The sequence below is a fragment of the Nesoenas mayeri genome (assembly GCF_963082525.1).
Source record: "Nesoenas mayeri genome assembly, chromosome: 5".
Classification (NCBI taxonomy): Eukaryota; Metazoa; Chordata; class Aves; order Columbiformes; family Columbidae; genus Nesoenas; species Nesoenas mayeri.
The window spans coordinates 41,228,856-41,254,533 of NC_137548.1; the positions used below are offsets into that span (position 1 = coordinate 41,228,856).

General features: G+C 43.1%; 1 protein-coding gene across 2 annotated transcripts in view; it reads right to left on the reverse strand.

Annotated features, from left to right (window-relative positions):
* ITPKA (inositol-trisphosphate 3-kinase A) overlaps positions 1-18,134 on the reverse strand; it is a 40,451-nt gene extending 22,317 nt beyond the window's left edge. The window contains exons 1-2 of one of the 2 annotated variants that reach the window (XM_080345798.1): positions 17,443-18,134; positions 16,990-17,040 (exon numbers count right to left, since the gene is read on the reverse strand). In XM_080345798.1, the coding sequence (XP_080201924.1) occupies positions 16,990-17,040; positions 17,443-17,946 (555 nt within the window). In that variant the 5' untranslated portion in view covers positions 17,947-18,134. The remainder of the gene's footprint in view (positions 1-16,989; positions 17,041-17,442) is intronic. The other variant, XM_080345799.1, reaches the window with a different exon arrangement.
* Positions 18,135-25,678: the final 7,544 nt, after the last annotated feature.

Consider the following 25,678-nt stretch of genomic DNA (forward strand, 5'->3'; position numbering starts at 1 on the left):
GAGGTATATATGTCATTTTCCCCTTATTTGTCAGGAGAAACATAACTTGAAATATGCACAAAGGCTCTGTGTAGGGAAGCAAGGTGCAAGATTTGCCCACAGCTAAAACAAAAACTATCCAAAATAACAAAAACAACAACAACAAAAAAACCCCACACCTAAACTTGTCATATAAGGCTCTTCATACTTTCAACAGCTGGTTTCTGTGCTTTTGCCCCTTAGTAAAGGTTTCTGGAATCCTCAAACTAAGGAGATTCTTGCTGCCAAGTCTACTACCCACTTGGCTGAATCAGACATGAATCACAAATTGAGACAAAGATCTCAATGGGTGGGAGGTGAAAGAGCAAGTCAACAAAAAGAACGCTCCCCAAGCAAGCTCCGACAGGAGTACGTGAGCAAACAGTCACACAAACCTTTACAGCTAAGTTTCTGAGCACAACACTTGATTCAGCTCCCAAGACAAGGCTCTCACAGCAAGTAACTTAGCCCTGGTATTACCACATTTCATCTCCTCTTGTTACTGGGCAGTGAACAGGTTCCTGATGCACACAAACACTAATCTGCACAGTAGTGATCGTTCATTGCTAGGAAAGGTACTTAGGGTCAGAATTGAAATGTTGCTCTATGATAACTTACATCAATCGATAGGCCAGCCCAGGGTCTGGGGATCTGAGCACCTGCTTTAAGAAGCCTGTGCCCTGATCTGATACGCACAACATCGTTCTTCAGACTGTCAGAGGTGCTATGCCAACCAACATCAACTGATAACTCATCCAAATCACTGCAACTGGCCTTCTGCCAGGGCAGCTGTATTACTTCAAATGCTGTCAGCTGTCACTCAGGGAATACAAACAGTGTAACCCTGTCCCCCATCAAGGAAATCACTGAGCAATCTCCACATGCCAGATGCCTTGGGAGCTTTGACCTTCCTTGTATCTGTTTCAGTCCCCCAGGGAACTAACATTCCCTGCTTTGTCACACAGTTCACCTTCCTATAGTGTACGAGTGCCAGCTGGAGCTGTAAGACTGACAACAGCAAGGGAGAACACATACTCCTAAAGAAAACTAGCAGTTTGCACGCTCATGAGCAACTTCCTGATGCCCTCTCATCAGACTGCCAGGAAAACTGTAACTATACCTTCATCTGTCCCTCCCTCTCTTTCACCATCTAGCCTCCAAAGCTTTCAGAAGAAACGGTGCTCAGCCTGTACTCAGCCCTTAACACTTCCGGCTTTGCACTCAACCATGGGTGAGGGCCACAGCTGCTCAGCCCGTGTGTGGCAGGTGTATCCTCCAACTGCAGGGCTTTCATTTCCTGTTTGCACCGCACTCAAAATGGGCTGGGCTAAACCTTCAGAGTCAGAAGAAACACTTAATGCAATAAGCAGAAACAATACTGCAAGACAGAAGCCTCAGGTTCCTGTGTTTTCTCCTCTGTCACGTCTCACCATGCGGTGAGATGCATACATAGTTTGGCTTGCTGCCTTTCAGGATACTTGGTAAGCTTGCGGGATATTCACGATGTATGGTGAAGAAGGGAAGGAAAGAGAAACAGATCGTCGGCATCGGACTGAATTACTAGAGGCACAAAATCCCATGTCTTGCTCCACAGTTGGATTCTACATGTAATTCCAGAAGCAGTCCCTCTCTAAATCAGAGTAAAATGAATTGCAAAGAAGTGAAAGCATTGCTTGCCTTTCTGCAAACAGCATAAAGAGCCGCAGTCTGCTATTCTGTATAAATCAACTTCGGCATTTTTTTTCCTGATTATTATCAAGTGAAATATCTACAACCTTTATGTCATTCCCAGGCCAAATGCCAAAATAGTCCAAGAATTAGATGGCTTTAAAACTGCACTGTCACAAGGGTTTCCTTCATTTTTCTCACAGCGATGTTGTAAAAGCCAATATTGTTGACCAGAAGGCAGATTTTATTTTAATAAGAATCAACATTTTCTGTTTTAAGGGATACTGAAATGTTTACCTTTAATAGCAAGCATTAAGTATGGCCATTATCTCTACCTTCGTACTTGTGCTCTGTTCTGAAAGACACAGAGTCTCTAACAGGATGGAGTTCTGCCACCTGCCTCTATACTGAACTCAAGAAAATGGAACCAAAGAAGTTCTGCCCCACCAGGGTTCTGCCAGAACATCAATCTTGCTGGAAACTGAGATGTTATTATCCAAATAGTAAATGGAAAGTTCTTCATTATAGGAAAGTTGACTCAGACTCACTTTCAGATCCCAGACATTTGAAATTTATGCAGGCTGTCCATCACCCAGAACAATTTTGTGGTAAATCAAACATCACTATAGCAGATGGTGTGGCAGAAGGAAATAAATCCTTCTTAACCTCCAAAACAATTGCAGTTTAGGTCTTCAAAAACTTTCTATGCCACTGTTTGGCAGTTGTAGAATTCTCTGCCCATCCTCCATTTATCCTCCACTTGTCATGGGTCACTGATTGACAACATCAGTCATGAAAAAGGGACATCTAGAAAGACAACAGTCTTTAGATGAAAAAATGAGCTTAATATCCTACTACATAGGACACCGAATTACCAGTTCCAAACAGGATGAATATTTGGGAATACTTAAAACCCAAACACATCCACACTTCTCTATACATAGACCAATAAATAAGTTCAGCCTAAAACATATGCACTATTTGTTAAGGCATGTCATTTGTGAACTGTATATGACCTTGAATCCAAATGTACCACAAGAAGTGTCAATCCATTTAAATGAGGTGTGGTTTCTGCATAGCATCAAGAGAGGCTGTGTTCTGGCAACAAGCTAGGAAATAACTTGAAGAAGTTAATCTCCCCCAAGTGAACTCCAGGCACTTGGGAAGGAAGCTGAGCATGCACTTTATCTTATTTGCTAAGGCGGTGCAGACTGTTACCTAGACACGCAGCTCAATCCTGCCTGCCCAGCAGTTCAGGGATAGGCTCACCACCAATTTAACACCCCAGCAATGCCGCGGCCACAGGAGAACCTCCAGTCTGAACGGATAAAAATAAATGAAGGAAACTTTAATACTTATTCTTTATTACACTTCCCCACTTGCCACAAATCACTAACATCCGTCAGACATTGCAAAATTGTCTTCTATTAACTGGTCAAAGACTTCTCTCTTCCTATCACTGGCAGCTTGGGTTAGTGAATAGGTATTGAAAGCTTACTGTGCTTTCCTTATATCCTTGTGTAAGGGCTCCAGCAGCCGTATCCCATATAATTTTGAGATTCTGCCTCAAAGGAATGTAACAGTGGAAGACTATTGAGCTACGATTCAATTCTTCCTGTAGGAAAGGCTAGGAAGCACAAGGATAGAGTTAAGGTTGCTGTAAGAACCCACTGGTTATCTGTAATTATTGTGCTCCATTTTGGTCATTACTCCATGTAAGTTTTGATAAACTGGAGGAAAGTTCAGGGACAAATAACAAACATCCCATTGCTGAGGCTGAATGAATTGTGTTTGTTTATCCTTAGAGGACCAAGCATGGCAACTGTCTTCTAGTATGCAACAAGTTTTCATAACGATGAGTGCTGTCAATTGTTCTCCATGTCCACAGGGAAGGACAAGAACAAATGGCCTTAATTTGCAACAAAACCAAAACATTCAGGTGAGATATCAGAAAAGGTTTTGCCAGGGTCTCAGTGAGTTTTCAAATGGGCTTGACAAATGCCTATAAAATTGTGGTCTAGCTCAGTCACAGCGGACACCTGCCACCAAGACAGAACTGGGCTGATCCCATTGTCAGTGCATTGCAATACTTTTAAAAAAGAGTTCTAGTCACAAGTACCAAGACAGTTCATCATCACTGGTCTCAATATACTTACGTCCTGCAGGACAGTGAATAAAGTTACATGATCCCTTTTTGTGCTTTATTTCTATTCCTAAAACTTATTGAAACTTTCATTTAAAAAAAATAAGTCCCTCAGACCAACACTTTTGTGCAAATGAGGATTTCTGAAATTATTATATGCATGCATGTATATACATACACACATATAAAGAGGCTATTGGCAGGCATTTATTTTTAAAATGTACTTACATAACTTTTTTATTTCCTACCATGGTAATTCAGCTTCTGATATCCTAAAATGTTGGACACTCATTTGCAAAAGATCTAAGCTTTAAGATGATCTAAGTTAGATCTAAGATCTAACTCCACTGCCTCAGTATAGGATCTAGGTCCAGACAACTGCTCTTTCTCTGCTCCAGTTGCCACAGCTGCAGGCTGTAATAACTCCACTTCAGAACTGTTGAACAATTTAAGAAATTAATGCTTGCAAACTAAATTAGAGGCACTCAAATAAGGTATTCAAGTTCTCAAATAAGCAGCACAATAACATTAAGTGAAAAGGATTATTAAAGTCTAAAAATATGTCATGTAAAAAACAGATCAGATACACTGGTAACAGTTCACCATCTGCTCTACTAATCTATCACAAGACAAAGTCCAGTACTCTCATCTCCCCTCCTCTGTCTCCTCCAAATGCACACCTCCATTCTCCTCTAAAGAATCATCAGAAGTTACTGCTTCACCTATCACGCATTCCACTGTTCAAATACGGCCCACCCTTTGCAATGGAATGCAAGTGTCAACATGCGATATGTACTGTTACTTAGCGGGGTGTGGTATTTACCTAGGGGAAAGCCACATCCTTCAGCAACCACTTTAATAAGTCTGAGCTTTAACATAGTAACCATGAGACTATTCCAATCCACTGTGTTGAAAGGATTAAAAAACAAAACACACACACACACACAAAAACAAATATCAAAAAACAAACTACCACCACCAAACAAACAAAAAACACATGCCTACTTGGGTCAGTATGAGAACAGAACAAGCAAGGCCAGTGTCCCAGACAGGATGGGAGCCCACAAATGGAACATGGCAATGTAGGAGAAACCCAGAATTAAATGGAAACGAGGACCCTTCAGCTTCTCCCATTGGAGTGAGAGGACCTTCTGAGTCATGATGTAGTTGTTTGTTTTTGGAGCAAACCTAAAAGCAGAGAAACTCTTCCTGCCCCAAGTCAGCACTAGGAACTATGTAAGGAATCTGGAGAAAAGATTACTTCTCCCTTGAGCAAAACTACAGGATCAAAAGAGAATTTCTCTTAACAGAATAACATAAGAAAGGCAGGTAGAATTCCTCCTCCCTATCAAAAGCAGATAGTCCCAGCAGACAAGGGATTATTTAAGATTTTGATTTCCATAATGTAGCCTTAAGAGAGTCAAATTCAGACCTTACATAAGCAGGAGTGACTCAACAGAAGACTGAAACTGAAACAAGGCATCTGCCTTCCTGAAGAGTTGTGGGTGTTTGAACAATAGTGAATGTGTTGTACAGAATATGTTTCCTCTGCCCTGAAGGTAAACAAACGTGTTTACAATTGAGATCCTGGAGATTCCACCTTTATAGAAACACAAGCATCAATTGCCAATTATTAAAATGCGAATCTGCCTAAAAATAAAATAAACACGGCGCAGTTGCTACATAGACCATTTATCTACCAAAACTTTCATCTCATATTAAAAGAGAAAAAAAAATCCTCCGTAAAACTTAGAAGAATTTCATACTGTTGGTTCCTAGCAACAGAACTGCAAGGCGTACTCCCATATCTTGCACAACCACCTACACTAGCCTCCTGAAATATAGAGCAAGCAGCAGCTTCTGTGCCAGATTGGACATAGGTAGCAGAACCCACAAGTGACCAACATCAATACAGCAGGACTCAGCAGACAAAGACCAGACATATGAAATGTAATTTGCAGGTGGTTTACGGCTTACACTGCACACAGGGGAACAAGCCATGCAGAGGAGTTACTTCACAAGGGAAGGCTGATTTTGCTGCCCTGTCTGCTCTTTTTCTTGAAGAACACAATGTAAAAAGAAAATTGGTGACTTGGCTACCTTCATCCTATAGCCATCCCCTGTCCCAAACAGGACTGCTGCCTATACAATCAGAATACTGAAAAGGCAGACTGGGATCAAGACACACAGCTATGACAATGGGAGAGCACATATGACAATGGGAGAGATAATGCAGAAAATCCCAATGGATGAATAGGGATGGAAAAAAGATTATTAGTTTTCTGTTACTCCAGTTTTAATATTGGAATGGGAAACCATGCTCAGGTCAACAGCAAGTCCTACTGCTGGAAAAACAGTTGGAGACTGGTGGCATAGTAATTAACAAGTACAGGGCTATTAGAGAGTATAAGACTTTCTCTAGGCTCATTGCCATGTATTATCTTTGGTCATGCTATAAACTTTGGGAAAACAAGTCATGAAACTATTATAGGGGCCTGGTTAGTGCCCAAATGCATGTAGATGATTAGGCCACTGGGAACTCCAGAAACTCACTTCTTCCTAACATATTTAAAATATGGCTTCATTATTTTTTCTACTGAATGCCTTTGGTAGCCATGATGGCACCATAAGCAAGTGAGAGGCAAAAGCATCTGAAAGTCAGGAATCTCTACTTTCAAATTCTCTCCGCATTTTAAGCAGAATAGAAGGATCTGTTCTAAAAGGAGTACCTCAGGACTTAATTGCTTACTCCTTCTGCCTTAGTACAAATAAGGCAAAAAGTTCGTTATCTAAATTCCACAGAGCAAGACAATACAAACTAGATCAAATTATGAGCCCGAAATTCTGATACTCGGCATTTCTCAGCATTTTGCCCTACGAAAAGTGAAAACCAGAGTGTAGGAAGGTTTCCTAGTTTCTTCAGATTAGATTCTCTTCTGAACAAAACTGACCCTTTGTGGAACCAGCATCACTGTTCCTATAGAACATGCATGAGTGGGAACGGCTGACGAAGGAGACCACAGCAGGCAAAGCTTATCATGATTAGAACATTTGGGTCAAGTGCACGTAGCCAACAACCCACTCAAACCCCATAAATGATAACAAACAGCCAATCTGCACACAGAAACACTGTTCACACAGATTTTTATCCTTTCTATCACTGCATCACACAAACACACAGCAATGGAGAAAAATAGAGAAGCCACCTTTTAGGACTTGCTCTAGCTCTGCCTCTTTCAGAAGATCAGGGTCTCAAACCCCAGATTTCCTGTACAGCCACTAAAGCACCAACACAGAAGAAGTCTTTCTGTTTCTGTGTCTCATTCTCCTCAGAATTGCTCTGTTACCTTAAAGAAGGGCAAAATCTGTTTGTTTCAGACTGAACAACTCCGACAAAACTTCAGCTGTTTCCAAGGCTAAAAAAAGATACATAGTGATCTCATTAGAAAATTTCTGATGAATCCTCTGAAGACATTTTAACCTTGAATTTTGAGGAAGGAGCCTGAAATTGGCAAGAGGAAAATTTTCAAAGCAAGAGCAAAAGCCAACTTGACCAAATCTGGCAAATTGTAAGAACCTGAGGTTCATTTGCAGTAGATGCTCATTAGTCTTCTCACATTACCTTACCTGGAGATTGCTGGGCACAGCACACACAACAGACTGATGGAGCTCAGCTGTGAAGGGTGTGTTCAACCAACCCACTCTTCAGACACAGGTCAGCTTGGGGAGGCTCAGCTGTGCATGAGGCAACTGTGATCCAGGTTTGCCAGATGCAAGAGGGCCATCTCCTATAGGCTCTGAAGGTCCTCTCCAAGTACAGCACCCCTTTGAGTGTCCCCTTTAGCATGGGCACGTTGAACAGGCCAGCCAGCTCTAGTGCACTGAGCAGCACGTGCTTTGGGAAGGAAAGGTGGACAAAACACTATTGCCATGTGTCAACACCTTCCACTACTGGAATGTTTTCAGTTGCAGAATTGTTTGCACTGGAACTTTAATGATGTCTTAAATGTAAAACTGAGCACTCAAAAGTTAGAAATTCTCAGAATTGAAGTTTTGTGTGCAATCTTAAGTTCTCCTTTTTATGTCAATGCTTACCCTTTTCTGCAGAACTTACGATACAGTCTTTATATAATAACATATTGTAGTTCTTATTCATTCAGTGTAAACAAACAATTTCCAACTCCATAAAAACGAGCTATTTTTAAATTCTGTTCTCATTGGCTTTACCATTTTTATTTCACTTACTAGAAATCTGCTGTAAACATAGTTACTGAGTTTTGTGCAGTAGTTATAAGATAGCCATCACTGCTGTAGTAGAGTGCTTTCCCAATGTCAGTTAATGTCTTCACAATCTCTGTTATGCAAACTGTTTTATTCATATCTTCTAGCTAAAATAATGATGGAAAGATAGGCTAACATGAAAAGTACTCTCTAATTTTGAAAGCCCAGTCTGAGGTGTCAGTTTTTGCTTTTCCTAATACCTAGTGTTTATACAATACCATAGAGCAAACAGCTGCCATTAACTTGGTTCCAGGTACAAACATTCAGCATTTATGCCAATAAGACCCATACTCTCAAGTCTGTCAATAGGAGAATGAGAAAAATACTATTAGTGGCCATGGTGACAGTCTGCATAAATAACTTGCCTAGTGTCTCCCAGGTACACTGTGAAAGGCAAGCAGTTCTCCACATCACCATTCAGCAGTGTTAAATCTGGACATCAGTCCTATTCTTCCTGTGATCTGCCTGATTCATTGCACGCCTATCTATGAGGAAACAGAGGCCCTGCAATATGTGGCATCGGTCACTACGGAACTGGAACTTGTCCTTTCAGTAGATTTGAAATATAAAATAGCTGCTTATTAGTTGAGAGTTGTGCATTCTATGCATCAAGTACTATGCCTGCTTGTAATTAAAGACTGTAGCATATTAATACACCCATAATGCAGTCACTTTAGTTATTTTATTTCACATATTTTCAATGCTTGGCTGAACGATGACTTTTTAATATAGTTGTCTCACATTTTCCTGATGTGTTTTTTCTGGGAATGTATTTTCCTTGTTTTTTAAAGCAATAGTCTGCCTGCCTATTGAGTTTTGATCTTCAGTCCAGTCTTTCCCCTCATATTCCCAGTGGCATTACTAACCATTCCAATTCACTCCCTTCCTGTTTGACTGTATCTATTCCATACCTATCACAACCCTCTTACATCCACCATCTCCAAAGTTTTGCTCTTGACTAGCCTGCGTTAGAATCGCACAGCTTCCTATTGCAGTGTGTCTGCCCATAAGACTGGTCATTTGAAAGCACAAGAGGAGATCGCTACCTGTGCCACATGCTATGGGGATCTTTGAAGATTTTCAGCAGAGGCAGTGCTTTCAGAGCATCTGAACATGTTCCAGTAGTGTAAGGTGTTGACACATGGCAATGGTGTTTCAACAGCCCTTCCTTCCCAAAGCACATGCTGCTCAGTGCACTAGAGCTGGCTGGCCTGTTCAACATGCCCATGCTAAAGGAGACATTCAAAGCAGTGCTGTATTTGGAGAGGATCTTCAGAGCCTATAGGAGATGGCCCACTTGCATCTGGCAAACCTGGATCACAGTTGCCTCATGCACAGCTGAGCCTCCCCAAGCTGACCTGTGTCTGAAGAGTGGGTTGGTTGAACACACCCTTCACAGCTGAGCTCCATCAAGCCTTTATGTGCACTAAGTACAGACACCCAGGAGCACTGGCACCTCAAAGGTGAAGTATGCATTTGATTCAGTACTCCTCCACAGGAAGCAAAGAAAGTAGAGGACAGAAATGACATGCTGACCACAGTGAACATCACTGAGAAGAACCACTGCAGTGTACTCAACTATACCGAGCTGCTTGAGAAAAGGTAAGACAAAGAAAGCTGTGTTCTCTGTAGCAGCTCAGAGTCGTGAAGGCAGCCATAACTAAGACTGAACCATTTTTACAGAAGGATGTAGTAGAGACCAGAATCAGTTATATAAACAGTGAACAACGGTTTCCTACCATCACTGGAAAACAAAGGCATTCTCTTTCTATGCAGCACTTAATTTACCAAGAGATATTGCCATTATCATATGAAAGTTGTATGAAGACTATAGCAGTTTGCATTCTCCTCTGATACATCACAAGTGAACTGTGCCATTGCCATCAGCTTTCTTACACAGTTCTGTGGCATCCCAGCTTCCTGTTGAACAGGTGATCATTTGGTGGAGAGATGTATCATACACATTTCAGTGCCAGTTACAAGCAGACATAACATGTATCTGTATCTATTCTTTATCACCTGTAAACACATTTCTGTTATCAACGTAGCTCAAGTATGGACAAGATCAGAAGGCTGATGGAGAACAGCAGAAGTGAATGTGAGTAAAATAAAGGTTATATAGGTGGGCTGGGGTAAATGGTTCAGAGTTTGGATTCACTGAGCCACTTTACTTGGATATACTTTACTGTAGATAAGGAGTGCTCCTGGATTCTGGGTTAATGCCAAGCTCCCACAAAGCAGCGTCTGTGTCATGCTTGCTATAGTCACCAACTGGCTTGGAGATTCTGTCCCAAGCTCTAAATCTGGATTGTGCTAGGTCTACAATATTGCTTCAAATGAGCTGCCAACTGGTCTTTGGCTAACTTCTTCCTGAGCTTCCCAAGGAACAGGAGGTTAGGCAACAGGCAATAGTAGCCAGGCCTCACGGGTTCAGGGTAGGTTTCTATGGCATCAGTCTCACTCTTCTGTGTTTCAAAATGGAAAGAAAAATTCCATCCCTTGTTGCAATCTCAGTGTCTGTCGATACAAAAACATACCCAAATGATGCTGGCTATGTGTTGTCCCAGAAAACATTCTTCATTACTGACAGGATGGATCAGTTAAGCACTAGGAGCAGTATACCAATGTGTTTGTTGTGACACTAGACGAACAGGTAGCCTTTCCCCCTTCCTGACACTTTCACTCAGAATGAGCTGATGGAGACTAACACCTGCTTTAAAAAAATAAAATATTATCATTTTCCCCAGGTATGCTATGCTGTGGACAGACAACTCCACCTTACCCAACTCAGGAGCTTTTTAGAGGAAGCTTGGTTGGTAAAGGAGGCTGAGAAGAGTACATAAAATGCAATCTAAACCTACACTATGCAAGATTCAAATTAACATGGACTGACAAGCCAACTCTTTCTGCCTCAGCCCCCTTTCTCTGCAAAAACTACACTGACAGAGAAGGAAGAAGAGAGACAGTGACTCTTCTGGTGCTGTACATAACAGAAGATAACTTTTCCCTTCCAAGATGTGCAAGAATAATATTACGTTTTCTGCAAACACATTTTACAAGTAATCACCACAAAATGTGGTATGATGATCTTTACTTCTTCTCTCAGTCACTGCTAAACAAAACAGCTATCTACCACATAAATACAACATCCATTCTCAGCCTCTAGAAATACTAGCTGTATTAAATTGCATCACATTGTGAGCATTTAATCAAACTGATTCACTTTAACACATTCCATTTATAATAAACCTCAGATGTGAGTAGAGAGGTTATTTTTGTCTATGTTAACTACCACGCATTCAATTACAAAAAAAAATGTTCACCCTCATCAAATCAGTCCAATTGGATAAAAGTGTCAGAACCCAAAAATATACATTGACATGCAAAGTTTCCAAACTATTGCTCCAGCCACTACCCTTATTCCTTTTCAGAATGGCATGGGTTTTCACAAAATAATCTTCAACTCTGCCAAGTCGATGATAGCCTGAGAAAAATCTGCTTAGGTATACCCTCTTCAAATCTGATGAGGAGTTGTTGTCACTTTCTTTCCCTCTTTCCAGATGTAATAAGCATTATAAGGAGGCTTGAAATGTAGAAGTGCACAAACACAGAAACTTCTATAACATACCTAATCCAATAGGTTCATAAGAAAAAAATATAACAGAGCTCTTCCAATTTTAAACTGTACAGCCAAGCAACAAGATGTTCTTTAACATATGAAAAGTGAAAACAATCAAAGGTAATCAAAGGTAAATTGATTCAAAAGAGAAGAATCTTGTAACCGGTAAGTCATCACTTCATGTATACCTAGGATGAGAAACTCTTAGCAGATAAGACATTTAACTGCCTCTCTCTCAACTGATTTGGTAAGAGCTAACTCATTTCCTACTAGCCAAGAATCCACATTACTAATCAACAGTCACTACTAGAACTGATAACTGCTGATGTTGCGATATACTCCACTACTTGAGCATAAAGTGGAGAAGAAAACATCCTCAAACTGAGAAAGGCTCCAGTTCAGAGTTTTGGCCCAATAACTGTGCAATGTGGAAATGTAGAACTAATTCTACTGCTGTTCCCCTGACATTTGTTCAGTAAACAATATAAATATTTCAGTATACAAGACCATCATTATAAATTAGCATTTTTTTAGAACTATGAAATATGTCCCATTAAAATAAGCTTTTCCATGAGCAGCAAACTAATGAAGCCTGGTGTCTATTTGACTGGTATCTACTGTCCTGCACCCTTATCAGAGTAACTGCAGCTTGTCACTGTCCTCTACAAAGCTTGTGCCAACAAAAACACCAATCCCTCTTGTATTTCCACATCACCTTGTTCCCCTGTCCCTCAACTAGCGCCTTCCACATTCCCAAACCTCATCAGCCCACGGCACTGTATGCTCCCTCCCATACTTTCTCCTAATTACCCTCAGGACAAGGGGCACTACCTGCTGTGGCTGGCTCAAGCACGGAAGCACTGGTCAGTGAACGTGCTGATTCGCTAGTTAACAAGCAACACAGAAAACAACCATTGAACTCATCTTGCACCTTCTCCCCTTGAGAAAAGGATTGCACTTGTTTTGGTTTCCTCTCTTCTACCCAGAGGTGGATCTTTGTGGAACTTTAAAGAGCTCCTGATGAAACTTTGAGATGTCTATCCCACTGCCAAATTTGGCTAAAATCTACTAAACTCATTAAAATGGAATTAATAGAGTGATTACACAAGCTTTTTCCTTTGGAAAGTAGGCTAAAAACCCATTAACAGTCTTACTTATGTCATCCCTTCTCTGCCATTCTTCATTTAAAAATAAAAATTCTATTCTACTGCATTAGCTTATGTAACCCACCCCTGAGCCAAAGTAGTTGAAACTTTTGGTCTGTATTTATTGTGTGTGCCCTCTATATGTTTGCCCAGTTTAACATGATTGGTATTACGAAAAATATTAGTTAGAAGATCAGTGAAACCAAATAAGCTTCACTAATGGCTGTCCCCCAAAGTTTCTGGACTGGTATCATTGCAAGCAAGAACTGAACTTCTTTTCTAGCAAGCTGTCAGCTGTTCTCATGGTTACAGATCTAGAAATTTGGAATGACAGGTCACTGTTATGAAAACTAGTAGATTTATTTGGCATGTTTCTATCTAGTAAATAACATTCTCCTATGAAGAGGACAAAAGACTGCTGTACATTATCATGGTGTTTATTCACTGTGAAAACCACTTTTTAAAGTCTCTGTCCCAACAAAGAAGGTGCTAACCAGATTTATGTATTTCTTAAAATTGCTCATTCACAGAATGAAGACAAAAATACATAAATCTTGAACTCTATTACTATAAATGGACCACTGGTGCTTTCACTGTGGTGCTTTCACAAGCACTGTGGTGCTTTCACAAGCTTCAACTGTGTATATGCACTTTCCAGCTGCCGTGAAACAATGGTAGAAAAGCATGCTTCTCGTGCAAGGGAACGCAGGAATGTTAACTGCTGTCATAAGGTAAAATCTCTTCTGTCAACTGGTTATTTTTAAAATAACCAATATTTTTTGATTAAGTTAACTGCCAAGATTTGTGAAGCTCCAGCTACGGCATTATGCAAATTACATTAACACAGCTACACGCAATTGGTTTCCACAGAACCACAAGTTCAGCTGACAGGACAGCAGAAGAACAGGCTTCTCTCACACTTCTATCTCTTCATTGCTGGGTCCTCCTCCAGGAAAGCCAGGGCAGCCCAGTTTCCAAAGCCTCTGTTAATTACTGCAAAATGAAATGCGGAACTTGTGCCGAGGGAACAGCTACCCACTGTGCTTCTCTCAGAAGTGGGCCTGCCTAGATGCAAAAGGCATTTTGTCCCTGCTGAGCCAGGCTGTAACTGTACTGCAGTCATCAGTCACTCCCCGCAACAGGGGCCCTAAGGCTCCAGGGACATTCCCACATACTGCGCTAAGAAATAAAATTTTAACGTTGTCGTGATGTGCCAATTCATCCAACCCAGAATGCTTTGTGAAATGCTTAACTGAATCACTCACGCTCTTGGAGAACTCTCTGTTCACCTCGTAAGCTGCCATGGAGAACCATCCTCCAAGGGGCAAAGTTTGGGACAGCACTCCCAGGCTCACCATCCCAGGATTTAAGGCCTGGTAACTCTGGGGTGGCAAACCCTGGACACAGGGGAAGGGCTCCAGATTTTCCTGTCTCTCGCATGGGTCTACACAGGTAGCTTGAGAGCCCACAATACTTCAAAGGTCCAAAGAGGCCTTGATTTCCAAGTTAATAGTAGAGAGGCCTCCAGTTGAGAGGCCTGGGAGGGCCTTCTTCATCTTAGGTCTCAAGTTTCTGGGTCTGCAGATGGAAGCCTTGAAGCCCTGATAACAGGAGCGTTATCAGAACTGCTGCTGCAGTTGAAGACCTGGGCAAGTTTCCAAGGTCCCTGCTGAGCACTGGGGAGCCTAGTAGGCTTGACAGTCCAGCAGTCCTCAGCGCTGGTCTGAGTTTACTCATAAGGTGCCAGGCTCCGAATTAATTTCTAACATTTCCAAAGAAAAGTCTAAGGAAATTCTAATACAAAGTAAATTATAAAATGTCACAGTTTCCCAAGAATTGAGGTACACCAACTTTGGTCCACTTCTGATTTCAGTTTCTTTCAGAAAAATCTCTATCCCTTGTGTTCCACTCTGGGAATAGGCCTTCAACTACTAAAATACATACACTGAGAACAATAAATACGAACAAAATGTGCCAGTTTACCTCTAAATAGCATCTTCAAAATATAAAAACATTCCTCTGGTTATCCTAAAATTTCTAGTTATTTCCACATGTACATGCCTGCCTTGAACCCAAAGCCTTTGGTTCTAAAACACACTTATTCAACCTGCCTCAATATTAATTAGTGGAAAGGACACATCCTGTAAAGTTGAACCCATAGAGGTTCAAAGCAGACTTCTCCCTTGGCATGCTATGTACTCACTGCTTCACTAAAGAAGCAGTGTCTGTGAAGACTAGACAGCCAAGTGTAGAGATTGCTGGTATTGAAGCATTGACCGGTACTGGAAGACATCAAACACAAGAACAAGACGGTCCTGGTCACCTCCAGGTATCATCCAGCCCACAGTGCAGCCACCTGAGATGAAGGGCAGTGTGCCCAGTCAAAGGGAAAACAACAGACTCCCGGGATTCGAGCTCTCAATCGGTAATGCCACAAGGAAAGCAGGGAAGAATTACATGAGTATGCATTAAGCAGATAAAAGATTTGGCCCATTTAATTTATGAAACAGTGTCAAAGCTGGTGATACTTCTGCTGTTTTGGAGTCTCAGCTCTGGTTTGCCAACCTGCCACAGAAGGGACAAGAAGATAAGGGACACCAGTCAGAATGCAGCTCCTAGTGGGCAGTTTGCCCCATCTACCCCTACACTGCAGGTACAGAAAAGTAACTAATTCATTAAAAGCATTAAGTATTTTACCAGTTAAGTGAATACTTACTTTACCAATTATATATTTTAAAAAATCCTGCAGCCCTACTAAACTTGGGAAGCCTGCAGAAACTTTTTCCAAAAGCTGAATTTTCATAATACTACCTAAGTTTCCCACACACTTAAATGAATAGGACATTCTCTTAGAGTTTAAAATACTTACAATACAACTATTTTTGTCTATAAATCATTGTTAAAGACCTTCTTCTTTGCATTTAAAATTTTCTTCTCGTCATTAAAAGGTGACTAAAGCCTTTTCCAATTTTGCAGTGCCTAGAAACTTCAGGTAATTTAAAAGAAAGTAACCACTCACATCCACTTACACTCTATGTTTCAGATACATGCCTGTCATAATACATCTAAAGCATACAGTTCTACTGAACTATTTAAGACTCAATATTGCATACAATACCAATTATTGCAAAGATGCAGAAACAAAACCTTGAAGGCAGCATGGCTTCTTGCATGAAGAATAGTTTTTGCTTCAGCCTGTATTCACAGACAAGTTAACCAGATGTCACAACGCCATCTCAGAGTTCTCTGTATTGCTAAAGTGTCATCAGTAACTTCTTGTTCCATATTAACCACGCATACAGCCCACTGCAACAGCAGGAATACTGAACCAAAGTGTGCAATAGCCCTTTTCCACCTTTAATTTCCATTCTTCTGTTCTTTCACAAAATCACGACTAGCATAGCATGTATTTTAGAAAAGAAAGTCAAATTACAGTAGTAATTGTTTGCCCCACACATCAGATTCTGTCTCAGGACCAAAACTACAAGTTAAGTAGTATTATTATTAGTTTCTTGATATGCAATCTGACAAAGCACAAACCCTCTTTCTTTTTCCAGAACCAGGCCACAAGCTGATGCAAACAAAACCAGTATCGTGCACAGCATCTTAACTCCTGTATTATGTGTCCTCTAAAGTAATAAACCCACAATTACCATGAGAAAAGTCCAGCTGGAGGTATCACCTACAAGTTGTATTACTTCTTGCTTATACATTTTTTCAGAACCTATGTTTTGTTTGAAAATAATTCAGTGCAAATGAGCTGGCAGCAGACTAACAATTTAAGTTGTGGTCTCAATAAAGACAGGAGGGGGAATTCACTTAAGCAACACATTTCAGTTACAAAACCCCAAGAAGCAGATTAAAAGGAGTCAGGCAATATATATTAAAGAGCATTAAAATGCATCTAACTATATGCCTTTAAAAGTGCACTTCATGCATGAAAGCTGCCAAATTACGGAGGGGATTTACTGAGAAGAATGCATTATTGCCAGAACGGACAAAAGCATGCATTCTAACCATTCCAAGCTCCTCCCCATCTCCTGTCATGCTCACAGCAAGAAGCAGCTCAAAAACTGACAACCACAGACTCCAGGATTGGAAGAAAGAAAAAATACCTGCTGGTAAATGCCTGGAAAAATTTTATTCTGAAGATCTGATGAAGGAGACTGGAAAAAAAACAAAAACAACCCAACACTTATGATCAAAGGCGTCCCCCCCATGTTCTTGGGACATCAAACACAATTTCACTACAGAAAGGAAACTGCACAAACCTAGCTGGTTTTTAGAAGAGCCAACATGCAGCAGCGTTTTTCGAACAGGCTCAGCAACCTGTACACCATATCACACTGCTACTGGCTCCCAGACAGGAGCCTCCCGGAGTTTACGTGGAGCTGGGTCACAGAAACCCCACTCCAAACGGGAGCGCCTGGTGACCCCGAGGCAGTCGGGGGGACACCCAGCAGGCCCGCCCGGCCAACCCCGCGCAGCGCCGGCTGCCGGCAGGAGGCGCCGGCCCGGGGAGGGGGGCAGGGCGTCCCGGGCCAACCGCCCCCCCAGCGCCCCCCTACCTGGTTGGTGTCCTCGCCGTGCTCCAAGTGCACGATGCCCTGGCTCCTGCCCTCCGTGTCGCTCAGCACGTCGTCCTCCGAGTCCTCCAGGAGGGACGACGAGCCCGTAGAGGAGAGCGAGGAGGTGGAAAGCCTGCGGGACTGCAGGTGCTGCGAGCTGTCCGTCCTCAGCCAGCCGCTCTCCGGGTGCGGTGGCTGTGCCTGGAGGCTGCCCTGCGCTTCTTCGCTCTCCTCGGCGGTGACGGTGAGCCGGGGGATGACGGGCGGCAGCACCCCGTTGGGGCGCCGGCAGCCCCTCTTCGCCGGGTCGGGCAGCTGCCGGGCGGCGGCGGCAGCGACGGCGGCGCAGCGAGCCTCGAAGAGGGAGCGGAGCTCCACCACGCTCAGACGCTTGGCCCGGCTGAGGTCCGGGCTGCTGTGCAGCGCCGCGCGGGGCTCCATGGCGGGGTCAGCGCCGGGCGCCTGCCGGGCAGCGTCCCAGGGCGGACGGCCCGGGGCGTGCATAGGGGAGCGTCGCGCCGCCGGGGAAAGTTCTTTGTGGCTCAGTCTCCGGTCGCTGCTCGGAGCCCGGCGGCGAGGCTCATGTCCAGCCCGCCCTCCCTGGGCAGCTCTGACTCACCCGCGGCGACAGCCGGAGCCGGCTACCGTGCCCGCTGACCCGGCGCCAGGGCCATGGGGCGCGCTGAGCCCGCCCGTTCGCCCACCGCCCCCGCCCCGCTCCGCTCCGCCTCGGCGTGAGGGGAGGAGCGAGCCGAGCAGCTCCGCGGGGAGACCCTGCCCGCCCCTTCCCCGCCGCTGCCTCCGCCCTTTTGGTTTCGCTTTCCCTGAGGTGGCCCCCGGGGAGCGGCGGAGCCCTCGGGCTGTCCCGGCGGGGCGCCTCCCGCCGTACAGCTGCGCGCGCCGCCGCCCGCTCCAACGGCCGCTGCCTCGCGCCCGCCGCCCCGCGCCGGGTAACGGCTCCCGGGCACGGCGGCTGTGCGGCGCGGGAGCGCCCCGGCCGCCCGTCCCGCCCGAGCCCCCTCCCAGCGGCGGGGGCGGCTCTGTCGCCCTGCCGGGACTCCGACCCCCTCAGGCCTGCCATTGGTGTTTTGGGGTTCGTGTGTGTCCCCCGGGGGGCGCTGCCCGCGGGACGTACCTCGGCGCACGCCGCGGCCCCCATGGCGCCGCCTGGCCCCGGTGCGAGGGCTGCCATGGCGGGACCTCGGCAGCCCTGGGAGTGGCGAGGGGGCAAGGGGCTGGCTGAGTTGTCACCAGCCCGCGGGGACTGGGTCGTTGTGCGCGAGTGACCCATCTGTTGATGAGCCCCGCCGACGCGCCCGCCGGGCTGCGTGGGCCGGGCTGCTGCCTCCGAGCGGGAGGTTCCCACCGGCCGCGCTGGTCGGGTTTCACGTCTGGCGTGTAACATCCTCCGGCGGTTTGCCTGCGTGTGACAGAGGCTGCAGGGCAGAGCCGGCCTCCTAAAACCTGAATTTTCCATCAGTCAGCGCTTTACCTACTGAGCTGTGCTTAATCAGGTCGCCTTAAGCCCCAGGCTGCTGAGATACCCCAGCCCCCTTTACTGAATGAATTTCAGCAAATAACACCCCCCAGCTCGGTACTTCTCTGCTTAACTCCCACTCTTTACCGAAAATGTAACCCATGCTGGGCTGCAGCATGTGTTGTAGCTATTAAGACCTTTGGAACAGAAAAAAGCGTCCTACTGTAGGGTTACATCAGCTGAGATGATTAGTAAAATTAATAATTTTGGAACCAAATGCTAAAGTCTTCAACTTAGTTTTTGCTCATTTATCTCATTGTTTCCTTGTACTCTCCCATCTGTCTCTCACCATCTGTTGTCTCTTGCCTGGTACTTGGGCTGTGAGCTCCTCATGAAAGGGGCTGCGCTCCTGCAACACAGAATGCAGCACAGCCCAGGCTGTGGCTGGGACTCCTGGGCCCTGAGATACTATAAATAATTTGTTAACCTGTCTCAGTTAATTCAGATTATTTGATTGCAGTTTACTGTGTAACAGCCCAGTCTTGCAGGTAGTCTTTGGAAAAGTCTGTTTCAATAGGAACCACACAACTTACCTTCTCCTGAGGCAACTGCTATGCCACTCGCAAAGCCCACAGCTTGGAAATGGTCGGGAGCAGACAGGAAGGTGGCTGGGGAACTTTGTAAGGAAGAATTCAGGTATCTTCAGATGCTCTGCTAGAATTAGGTGGTACCTAGCCAGGAATTTGGACAATCTGAATTTCCAGCTTACATGGCCAAGTCTTGTGGCAGATTTAGTTCTTTGTGTAGAAGCAGTTGTGGGAGTTCTCCCAAGGACCTGCCAAGATTTTTGTGATGGGGCAGGCAGGGGTGATAGCTACTGCCAAATTATATAAAAGCACTAGCAGTAAAGTGTCAAAGAAAATGATTGGCAGTGCAGCTTTTTACCAACAAAGAGAAAACCAAAGGACCCATACATGGGTATTCCTTCATGATAGACTGGAATGGTTCTAAGTTCTTTCTGAAATAAGATACAGAGTCACTGCTTTTCTTACTAACTTTGTAATTAGCTTCAAATTTTATAATGCAGAGAGGCAATCTCAAAACATTAAAACCGATAAAGCCTAATACATACGTAAAGTCATAATAGTTTAATCAAAAGCATGATTTTATAATTGAGGACTTTATTAGAAGACTTGCCGTGATAAATTTATAGATAACAGCACAAAATGCAGAGGCCAGTTTTAAATGGGTATCCAAGATTCCACACACACAGGTTGTAGCTGTGACAGCTTCCTTCTGCAGACAAGCAAGATAGAAAAGGGGTTTAATCACAGCAGAGTGGTCAAGTGCGAGCTTTCACAGGCCAAATAGGAGCCCTTAGTGGAGCCCTGCTGCACATGGCAGGACAGTTCAGTTTTCAGCCTCTTTTAGCCGTTGCTCTATCTGCTGATTCTGCAATTACAGGATTATGTGTGGTCTGTGATTAGGAAACATTTTAAAGGTTTCCATATTTAGTAAAACTTAACCTCAGCAACAATTCTGAGACCACCAACTCACTCCACATAGGGCTAAGATAATAGTACTGTTATAAAATATAATTTTAAATGTTTTAATTTCAATAATGAAGATAGAAAAAATATATGCAATACATGTAATTTACGTAACACATGTATAAAAATATAAAAATGCCATTTTAATATCAATTAGTGGTGATTGGATAAGATTAGATAGGTTTAGTTGACAGCTTTTATAGCATGTCAGCTTTAGGGAGCTACTGATCTCTGAAGATTGTGTAAGTTTAACTCAAAGTCTTTGGATGCTACCAGGAGTTGGATATCATCACCATCTGCTTGTAAGTGTACAACTGAAAGAAGTGGTGCTGGCGTCCTGGCAAAGTGCTAATGACTTGTACTTTCCACTTGTGAAATCCTGCATTCCTGACAGCAAAGGGCTGTCAGCAATGCACTTGGCAAGAGCTGGATCTGATAAGATATAGATGTGCGTCCCTTACAGAGATGCGTTTTACAGATGGGTAAGCTGATGTACAGACCATGAATGGGTTGACTACAGACATATAGAGTCAGGGGCAGAAACAGGCACTTCAGATTTGCTCTTTGCTGCTGTAACCGCCAGATCACGTTCTCACCTCCAGAGGTAAAAAGTTTTGTTTCTTTCATTCTGATTCATATTGGTATTGCTTCTCACTGTCTCACTGCTGGGGTTTCGCATTTCACACACTCCTGCTGCAAAAAGAACTTTCTGCCTTTATTTATATTGGGGGGAAAAAAGCAACAATAACAACAAATGGGAAGAAAAAAAAAAAAAAAAAAAAAGAAGGCTATTTAATTCCCATTAAATCCCTTTCTAAACATTGTTATTGTTAATATTTGGCTTAATTTTACTTCTTTTTGGTTTGCATTTCCACAGGGTGTCTAAGCCTTGAAAATACAAAGGCAAAGAATATGCTATGGACACTTCTGAGAGATATGAAAGATTCATGTAGACAACAGTTTAGATATGATCTAGAGGGGAGACTTGAATTTTAGCTTGGTCTGCTTAGCACAAATAAAATACTTCATTGCCCACATGAGACTTTTGAGAGGGCTTAGAGTGTGATGCTGAGAAACAGTTCCCTCAGTTCCAACCTGAGCATGACCTAAGACCTGAAAAGTAATTGAGAGTTGTGATTTACATGTCTCTCTTGGATGCAACGGAACAAGCAAGATAACCTTTATAAGAAGTTATAATATCTATTTCAGGATCTAACTGTGGGAGAAAAAAAAAATATTATTACATTTTTGTATAGGAAGACCCTTTTTCAGAACTCTGAGAAAGGTATTAATACATGGGCCTGAGAGCTGGTCAGGCCTAAGGGAAGATTCCACCTCACCCACAGGCCTTTCCTGACTAAGACTAAAGTTCCCCCCAGTGACTGAAATGAAGATCACAGCTCCACCTGGAGAGTGAAAAAGGAAAACCGTGGGTATGAATGGGCTGTCAGGAGCAACTCTGCAGAAAGATGATGCTTCTCTGCACAGAGCAGGTGTGAGCAGAGCAGGTTCTGGACTGGGCTGGCTGGCAAGCCTGGTGTAGCTGTCAGAGTCATGGTAGCAGTGAGGGTGGACAGCTTCATCGGCTAGTCACCAACTACAAATGGGCTGGGAACCCTGGTTGGGTGCTTCAGTTGCTGTCTCTGCTGCTTGATAGATTAAGTGAGCAGGTTAGTGCATGTTACAATCACAACCTCTTTTTGTCATGCAAACATAACCAGAACAAATTATCCAAGTGCATAGCTACTGCATGCAAGAGGAGAATGAGTCTCCAAACCTAGGTTATATGATGTGAAAGCAATTGCTGCAAGAAATGTGAGCTCTTTAATTTTTTAGATAAATTTTTGTAGGCTATTTGCCAAATTCCCCTATGCTGAAGGCTTTGAGAACTTTTGTATAAACTCTGGACATCTGCTCAATGAAAGACATATAAAAAGAAAGGATTTAGGAATCTGCTTTTACCTAACAAGCAGCATAGCTGTAATTGAGGCAGCAATTTTAAAAATCATACCGTGGCTGGATTATTAAGATGTGAAGTGACACAAACAGTGCTTCAGCTGTCCCCTGCCCTGGGTCTCTGGCCCAGAATCTGTGGATCAGCACATGCAGAAATAACTTTTTCTGTTCTCCAGCCCTGCTCAGCTACTAGTACTGTGTAGTATTAGTCCTGAGCAACCCAGGGTCCATAGGAAGTTGTTGACCTGAAAGGAAAATCTGAAGCTGCTGGGTAAAGACAGGAAAGATGCTGTTTGGTTTAAACAGTGGAATAAATTGGATGCAGATTCCAAGGATATGAGAGATGACTTAGCAGGGATACTGGGATTTAAACAGATCGTCAGCTAGGAGGGAGATGTAGTGTACAAGTGAGCGTGATTATATAGATCTCAGTGTATGGACCAGATGAACCTGCAAGACAGAGACAATAATCTGTGGAGGTCCCCTCGTGGCTGGAATTAAAATTACATTTCCAAATCAAGTCAATGAACAGAAGTCCCTAGAACTATTTAGCTCCCTCACAAACTCAGATGCAAGAGGGCGAGCTAGCAGGGGAGACAATATATTAATACCTCAAGCACAGCCAAAAGCCACTGCTCCCTGGGAAAAGGGGTTGCAAGTGTTTGAGATCATAAGGTAACAGCCATGAGGGTGAGAAAAGACAAAAGGATAAGGCCAGGAGCAAGGAAAGAGGATAATACAGCACCCCTGTTATCAAAATGACTCACAGTGGTCTACTCATATATAGAGATCTATATGATTGCTCTATAGACAAGAGTGGGGAAATACTATGGGAACTAAGAGCTACATGGGAGGTGAAGAAAGGAGAGGTCACAACTGAATGGAAAACACCCGGGAAGAAATACAAATTTCTCCCACATCTGCCCCATCTTGTGCAGCAGACAGTTACTGTTCTTCCTTGTGAAAGCGAGAGAATAAGGCCTTTCCTTCCCACTTCCCTCTCAGCCTGTCACCACTATTCTCCCTAGCACTCTTACTGTTGGCCTGGGGGAAAACACATCCAGGGGATAGAATAAAATGGGGGAGGAGAAGCGGCCTGAGTGTGCTATTCCATGATAAGAAGCATGTGCCAAAAGGAGCAGCCAAGTAGCAGCATTGCTGGCTGCAGGCTTGTTAGTCTGATGTGTGAACCGTGCACTCCCTCCCTGGCATGGCTGCACCTTTGTAGAAGAGCATCTGAGATACTCTCATGGTTTCTGCTTGTATTTTGCCTACTCTCAGCTTAAATAAATCATCTTCTGTAACTGTCATTTTAGCAGAAAATCCACACAAAAATGTCATAACAAAACAAGAGGAAGTTTCGCTGTCTTGTGATTGAGATGATTACAGGTAACGCTTCACCCTAACAACCACATTCCTCATAGTTCCCTGTGAGCTGACTGTGAGAGCTTCAGTATGAAGATTTAATTTAAAGATAATTACTCCAGTGAAACCACTTATTAACTTTACACTTTAAGTAAGTGTTGTGGTTTAACACCAGCCAGCAACTAAGTACCACGCAGCCACTCACTCATTCCTCCCCCACCCACAGCGGGATGGGGACGAGAATCAGGGGAAAAAACAAACAAACAAACAAACAAAACCCAAAAAACTTGCAGGTTGGGATAAAAACAGTTTAACAGGACAGTAAACAAAGAAATAAACAACAACAATAATAACAATAAAAGCATATAGAAAGTGAGGGGTACACAATGCAATTACTCACCACCCAGAAAAACAACGCACAGCCCACTCCTGAGCAGCAATACCTGCCCCCCCCCCTCCCCCCCCCCCAGGAGAGCTCCCCCAGTTTATATACCAAGCATGGCACCATATGGTATTGAATATCCCTTGGGCTAGTTTGGGTCAGCTGTCCTGCCTGTGTCCCCTCCCAGCTTACGGTGAATGTTAACTCTGTCCTAGACAAACCCAGGACAGTAAGCACAGCTGTTATTTTTGGCTAGCCATTTATAGCATCCTGAGAGCATCATGACACACTGGTCTGTGCTTACAGTAATGCTCACTTTAAATTCTGTGGATTTACTTCTGGTTTATAATAGTGTAAAGAGCAGGGTATATGTCTCATGGTGTACATAGGCAGACTGTTTCTAGAAGTTTAATTTCACATGTTCACCCTGCAACTCAGGGGTGTACTTAAAGAACAAATCATGGTTCTTCACTGTCAGAATTGATTAAAAGATACCTCAGCAAGAGGCTATTCCACTTTTAACACATTGAAAAGTATAAATTATAACCCCCCCTTCCAGATTATGGAGAAAAGCTGAAAGTGTAGAATAATTAGATTTTTACAAAGATTAAAGCAGAAACTAATGTTTTCCACAGAAAGCATCCCTAGCAGCTTTTATCATAACGATGATATGTTACTACACAAATATGGTAAAAAAATTTATATCCCAATAGTAATTTCTTATGGAACAATTTCATAGCTGGGTCAGGGCAGGGGCGAGGTTTAGTCCATAAAATATTTCTTTGTCCACACAGTTTGCTTTGCCAGTTCATTTGAGAGTGCTGCATTAAAAATGAAATAGATCCTGAAAAGTCATAGGCACACTATAGTGGTATTATTGATGCTGTATGAGTGTATTTTAAGGAAACGGTAAGAAGGAGTAATTACTAAGCAATATGCAAGCAGCTGTGCTTTAATATGAAGGTCTAGTTTGCACTTGTGCAAAATTACTCATACTTAGAATGTCTTTTAGCATTTTTTAGGATATATAGATGCTCTTCAACATGAGGTAATTGCAAATTAGTGCCAATATGTTTACAGTAATGTTCACCTTTTCCTGCATATTCCCAGCATGTCTGTTGGCACACACATGTGCCCAGCTTTTTAAATTAAATCACAGTATGATGAAGAACTTGACACGGATTTTTATTCAGAAGACTTGATTGTTTGTCCTCTGGAATCAACTGAAATATAGAATAAAAACTGGAATACAAGATAGAATAAAAATTAAAATAATTTGCAAAAATATTCAGGAAATGTTTTATCTGTTTTGTTGTTGTTATTGTTTCATAAAATTTTTTTTTGCATTGTTTTTATTTATTTGCCTCTGAGAAGTACTTACACATGTTTTATTTACTTGAAATCATAGGAACAAATTGATCACTAGTATAACTACATGCCTACTGTCACTGTCTTCAAAGGGTTTTCACTACCTGCGTGTGGCATGTTTTTTAGGCAGAGAGTGTT